Source organism: Oryzias melastigma, linkage group LG16, assembly GCF_002922805.2.
Source record: "Oryzias melastigma strain HK-1 linkage group LG16, ASM292280v2, whole genome shotgun sequence".
Taxonomy (NCBI): Eukaryota; Metazoa; Chordata; class Actinopteri; order Beloniformes; family Adrianichthyidae; genus Oryzias; species Oryzias melastigma.
Genome location: NC_050527.1, coordinates 4,554,005 through 4,560,087, shown reverse-complemented (window position 1 = coordinate 4,560,087; position 6,083 = coordinate 4,554,005). Strand labels below are relative to the sequence as shown.

Genomic DNA, 6,083 nt, shown 5'->3' with positions numbered 1-6,083 from the left:
TGATGTCATTGTCAATGGTGAAGGAATTGTATCCGGGGTGACGGATGACACGGGAGGAGTCGATGAACTGCTCAGATCCCTCGTTGATTCGGATGTGGTGCTCTCCCAGACGCACCTGCAATCGGCTAAAAGATAATTCAGACCATTACACCCGTTTCAGTGCAACAAGGATGTTCTCTGAAGAATTCCGTCTTCTTACGACTGGTAGCAGTGAGCAGCAGACACAACCCATTCGCTGTTGACCAGAGAGCCGCCGCAGAAGTGGTAGCCAACGTTCAGAGACACCTGATGGGGCTGGGAGTAGGGGGTGCACTCGTACCCTCCGACGATCTTGTCGTCATCAAGGGCGACTGAAAACACATCGTAAAATAATAAACATCTAACATATTATTATGCAGTCCATGATATATTCTATTTGAAACCGAGGCTTACAGGCAGCTCCGATGAGCAGAACAAAAACCAGAGACCTCATGATTGCTGAGTGATCCTGATGATGAGAGGACTTCATCTCCAACCCTGGTTTTTATAGAAGGTAAAATCCTCTTTTTTTTTTCACATGCAGAAGAAACCTCCCACTGTTATCTTTGACCGGTCCTGAAATGACCGGTTGTGGATGATGGAAAGTCAAATATTTATTTGGGCTGAAACTTAGCCTGAAGGAACAAGACCAAAAACCACTTGTGTGTAGACATCTAGAAGCAAATTAATAATAATAGCATGATATAAATTCTCATGTGAATTTACCCAAATGCAGTAAAAGTATAACAGAGACATATTTTCATATAATGTGGAAAAAAAGCGTTTTTGTCAGCAGGTGTATGTCATCATTAACCTTGACGCTGGACAACAGATGGCTTTTTTCACAACCACAGTGCAAAAACACTCACATGAAGAGTAATGATCACAGAAAGATCAAGTAACAAAAAACATAAAACTGCCAGTAACTGGTTTTAGTGAGTGAAAGTCACCGGCTGGTGCATAAAAAAAAAGCATATTGTTTTATTTTTATTGCAAACTTTAAAAGTAAGAATGGTATCAGTTTTATGGAAAAACATCACGATTTAAGACTAAATCCTATTAATATATGGTTTATGATATGCTAAGTGATTTGTTGTCAATGGATTTGGAAAGCTTCCCAATGTGTGCAGTTAAACCAGACATTGTTTAATCCATTAGGAAAACAGTGAAAATCCTGACAGAGATGTAATCTACCTTTTGTTTCCTGATTTAAAGCTGTCAAAATTCTGTACTAAATTGCCCACACATCATACAGTACTGAGTAAATCCTCAATAGAATCAGTGAATTTAAAAGACTGGTTCGTGCTGATCTAATAAAGTCATTAAGTATAGATTTAAAGCTGGAAATTAAGTAAAGGTTACATCAGCATTCCCTGAGAGGACTCAAATCTTCATAAAGATATTTTTGAGTTAGACTGCAGCCACATCCGGCTCTTCTATCCCACAATTGTAGCTCTATGGATTGAAAGAAAATTTCTCTCAATTTTAATAAATATTAAGCTTGTTAAGTTACACACATATTCTTATAGTCTGCTGCACAGCAATGTAGTTGTTACTCAGAGGCAAAGATTTCTATAATTACATTTACATGTATAGGTTTTTTAAAAAACAGAATTTTACACCAATATTAATTTTCTTGTATTTTTAATTCAAGTACGTCTTCTGCAGCAGGAGGATTATTTGACACAGGGTGTATTTTATTGTGAAATGAACTTAAATGTGCTGCTGTCAAAAGTCAAGAGGATACAGTTGTTTTTTATTAAAAAAAAAACACTTTTGGATTTCAATTATTTTAAAGCTACTTGTTACGGTATAAATAAATGGCCACAAAAGCATGACTAGTGTATTTCTGTAAATGTTGAGGATGGACTTTGTGGTTCTTGCTGTGTTTTGGTCAATAAAAAACTGGACCGTGTGGCTCTTTTAGCATTAAAGGTTGCAGATCCCAGAAGAGTAACTTTCATGCATGTCTTCATATCAGCAAAATTGAATCAAATTCTATTGTTGTGAGTGTTTTATATTCCGATTTTTGGAGTTGATTTTATAGCTTATGAGGAGTAATGGCTTTGGTAATGAATGCTGGAAGTTCTTCATGAAAAATTTGTTTTTACCATGTTTTGTAAAGCACATTTCACTAGGAATAGAATTACAAGAAGACTACAGTACATATACACAATCACTAAAATTAGGTTTAGATATCTATTTTAGGATTCAACAATAAAAAAAACACAATTCCAAAAACATTAAGGGAAATAAGAAAATGTTTCAAAAACAAAATTAATTTTCAAAAATCGAAATGAAATGCCAAAAAAATGAAACCAAATAAGACACTAGAAAAGATAGGGACATCACTGATTAGATGTTCACCTTTTCAAATGTATTCAGCATGGCAATATCTTCTGATGGAAGATATTTATTTAATCTTTTTTGGACACACAGCCACTGTAAAAGCTTGGTGATTTCTCAATCAACTCTTCACCACATTTCAGGAAAAACTTCCTTTTGCTTTCCTCCTTCAAGAATCAAACACCATTATCCTATCAGCAGTGTACCAGTGGGGTTTCTTGTTTTTCATTATTTTTAACACTTCATTTTAAGTTTCGGAAATGTGTTTTGTTTTCTAAAATATAGGTTTATTTTTTTAATTTGACAATGCGATTTTTTTTTGTTTGTTTTTTAAATGTAGTTGTAATTTTTAATGTTTTTACATTGACTGACTGTATCTACTGCAGGGCAACTGCTCATCTCTTTATAACCCAGTTACTTTCAAATATCACTATATATTTGTAAAATTTAAAATAAATGACTTTAGTAATAAAAGGAAGCATGAGAGAAGGTTTTCAGTGAGATATTTTAAAAGTGGTGGTTTGATTTGAGAGAAATGATGAAGAAAAACAATACAAAAATCAAGTAAATTGTGGCTTTAAAAGAGAGCTAGATGAATTAGATTCACTCTTGTAAATATATTGAAGGAGCTTCTTCTTTCTGTTGATCTTAATATATTCATTTAAAATGTCCTTGTGGAAATGTCTCAACTGTTGCTCTTTGTGATTTACAAAAACTCCAGTTTGAAGAAATTCCTTAACATCAAGACTAAAAACATGAGAATTTTCAACTAAATGTATTTAGCTTGAAATGAAGAGTCCAGTTTCTATAGAGGTTGTTGATAGTTGTGGGCAGCAACCTACAGTTTTACGCTAAAAGTTTGCAGAAGCCAATACCTGATTTAATTGGGCTGCCTGGGGGCTTGTTAGGACTGTCCTTCATGTGGGGGGGACATTATATTTAGCTGTGAGTTCACATTCTGCCTGAAGCGATTGGATTTCAGGGTCGACATGTGGAGCAAAGAACTCTGCTGATTGTTACACCGACATCTTTTAGTGGATACGGTGTAATGATTTAGGGCGACATCTCCTGTACTGGAAAAACAACTCAGCTCAATTTCATTCAATTCAAGTAACTTTATTGTTCCCAGAGGGGGAGTAGAAGGTGCAGTCACACAATGACAAAGTTGGGACTTAGACGAAACTAACAGTTTTGAATAGATGTGAAAACAACAGCATGAACTTTAGTAATAAATATGTAAAATGCATTAAGGCGCATTTATCTGAAGCTTAAGACAATAGTCTAAAACTATTGTTGAGGATCTGGATTGCTTCCAGTGTAAAGGTTGTTTTCTCGCTTGTGCTCTAAAAGCTGGATAGAAACGTCTACATCCCAAGAGAACTCCATCCTGGACTCACTGATCATACAAAGTGGTTAGAGTTCGACGAGGCTCCCCAAGACTTTTTGTTCAAACATTTCAAATTATCTTCAGAGAGGAGAAGTTTCCACAAATACCTCTATGGTGGAGCTGACTAACTTATACTTTTCAGGTTTCAATCATCTTTTTAGCTTTTTAAAGGTACAGCTCAGGACACTGTTTCTTACATCGCTGCTGGAGTGTAGTTGCAGAGGTACGGTGGCCCAGAAGTTCAAATCCCACCTTACTTAAGATCACAATAACCATTAAAGAAAAAAAAAATAGTAATTTAAAGAAAGAAACAATACAATTTTAGAAATAAAAAAAGAAAAATGAAAATAAAACAAAACACAATTCTAAAAAAGGAAAAGTTTTAAAAAAACAAAAGTACGTTCCAGAAATTAAAATGAAATGCAAAAAATAAAACACAATAAGAAACCAAAAAAGTAGGTACTAATGGACACCGGTGATTGGATGTTGACATTCGTTCAATATTTTAATCAAAAGTAATTTGGTATGAAGCGTTTTTGATGTCTAAAAATTAATACTGTTTTATAATTTGTTTTATTAATCTTTGACATATTTTTATGTTGAGTGATTACTTGCCCTTCAGGGCCACCGTACAGAGGAACAAATGTGTCATCACTTTTAACAATGTGGTGGCCTTGTTGTGTCGATTCACAGTCATTTGTATGAAGGACGTACAGCAGTAGAAGTAATAATGGAGTTCAAGAAACTAGCTTGTTGATTTAATAAAATCATTACATTTCTTCATTTTGAAACAATTTGATTAAAAAAACTTTCCTTACCATCAGTATTACTAAGTAAAGACACATTAGGTTGGTGTTTTGAATTCAAATTGCACATTTTCACCAGTTTTCATGTGTTAGAATGTACAAAAGTAGTGAACTAAAAAAGAGGAAAATGCATATCTAGAAATTCTTAACAAAAATCAGCCTTTTTTAAGGCTTGTAGTGAACAGCTGCTGAGAAGAACACAGCTGTGAGATATGATGTTCAAACAAATCCAAATATAGCGATGGATAAACCTGCCCAGAGAAAGGCAACTGTTAGGAATATATATGTGCTGATAGGAATTTTGAGAAAAAATGAAAGTGTCCACGATGACTATCCTAAAGTATCTGTTAGGAATTGATCAATTTCAGATGATTATTGTGTCTAAATAAAAGTCAGGCTACACGTTTCCTTATAAGGTCTTAGTAGTTTTAAACACAAATGTCATCAGTCATAAACCACTGAATGTACATGTAATGCATGATTAATATACTATGTTGTGGTAATATGCTTAATAGATTTAAATAATTGAATTTATTTGAAAAAACTGGAGAAAATGTAAGTAGTTTTTCTCATCTTAAGCTGTTTTGTTAATAGACATGCAGAAAAATATACACTTTTATTGAAATAATTAAAAACAAACAAAAACTACCAACTTAGGGGTGAACTCTGTAGTGAAACAACAAAATATATTTTCTCCCTTAAAGAGACTCAATAATTTTTTTTTAAATTTGCAACTAAAGTTCTTCATATCTTATCTTTGAAATAAATAATCTTAGAGCGCGCCTCAGAGATTGGTCCTTTTCTGACCAATGGGGGCTCTGCAGGTGCTGGGGCAGTTCCCTCTGAGGGTATAAACCCGGACTGCAGGTGAAGTGGTCTCATCAACAGGATCACTCAGCAGCCATGAGGTCTCTGGTCTTCGTTCTGCTCATTGGAGCCGCCTGTGAGTGTCTCTGTGTGAATTATTTTCCTCTTTTAGAACTTTGTCTTTGTTTTATCCAACAAAACTTTCTGCTTGATTAGTATTTTTTTGTTTTAAACTTAATTTTAACAGGAAGTCCAATTGAGATGAGATCTCTTCTTAAAGGGAGACCAGGGCCGATTTTAAATTAGGTCACATAGACTTAGTGTGAGGAACTCATACTAAATGTTTAGCTTTAGGCGCTGTCATGTTGAAAGCAAGACTTTAACTTCCTGATGTGTTTTCAGTCGCCCTCGATGACGACAAGATCGTCGGAGGGTACGAGTGCACCCCCTACTCCCAGCCCCATCAGGTGTCTCTGAACGTTGGCTACCACTTCTGCGGCGGCTCTCTGGTCAACAGCGAATGGGTTGTGTCTGCTGCTCACTGCTACCAGTCGTAAGAAGACGGAATTCTTCAGCCAACGTCCTTGTTGCACTGAAACGGGTGTAATGGTCTGAATTGTCTCTTAGCCGTTTGCAGGTGCGTCTGGGAGAGCACCACATCCGGATCAACGAGGGATCTGAGCAGTTCATCGACTCCTCCCGTGTCATCCGTCACCCCG

General features: G+C 35.6%; 2 protein-coding genes across 2 annotated transcripts; one reads left to right on the top strand and one right to left on the bottom strand.

Annotated features, from left to right (window-relative positions):
* Nucleotide 1: 1 nt before the first annotated feature.
* LOC118599812 (trypsin-1-like) lies at nucleotides 2-591 on the bottom strand (the record flags this gene model as incomplete). The annotated part of the gene is made up of 3 exons (XM_036215894.1): nucleotides 433-591; nucleotides 200-350; nucleotides 2-125 (listed from the first exon to the last, which is right to left on the bottom strand). Coding segments are annotated over exons 1-3 (351 nt in total), but the record flags the coding sequence as incomplete, so codon positions are not given.
* A 4,760-nt stretch (nucleotides 592-5,351) lies between these two features.
* Nucleotides 5,352-6,082, top strand: LOC118599810 (trypsin-1-like; the record flags this gene model as incomplete). Its single annotated transcript, XM_036215893.1, has 3 exons — nucleotides 5,352-5,500; nucleotides 5,767-5,917; nucleotides 5,992-6,082. Coding segments are annotated over exons 1-3 (282 nt in total), but the record flags the coding sequence as incomplete, so codon positions are not given.
* Between the last annotated feature and the right edge of the window lies 1 nt (nucleotide 6,083).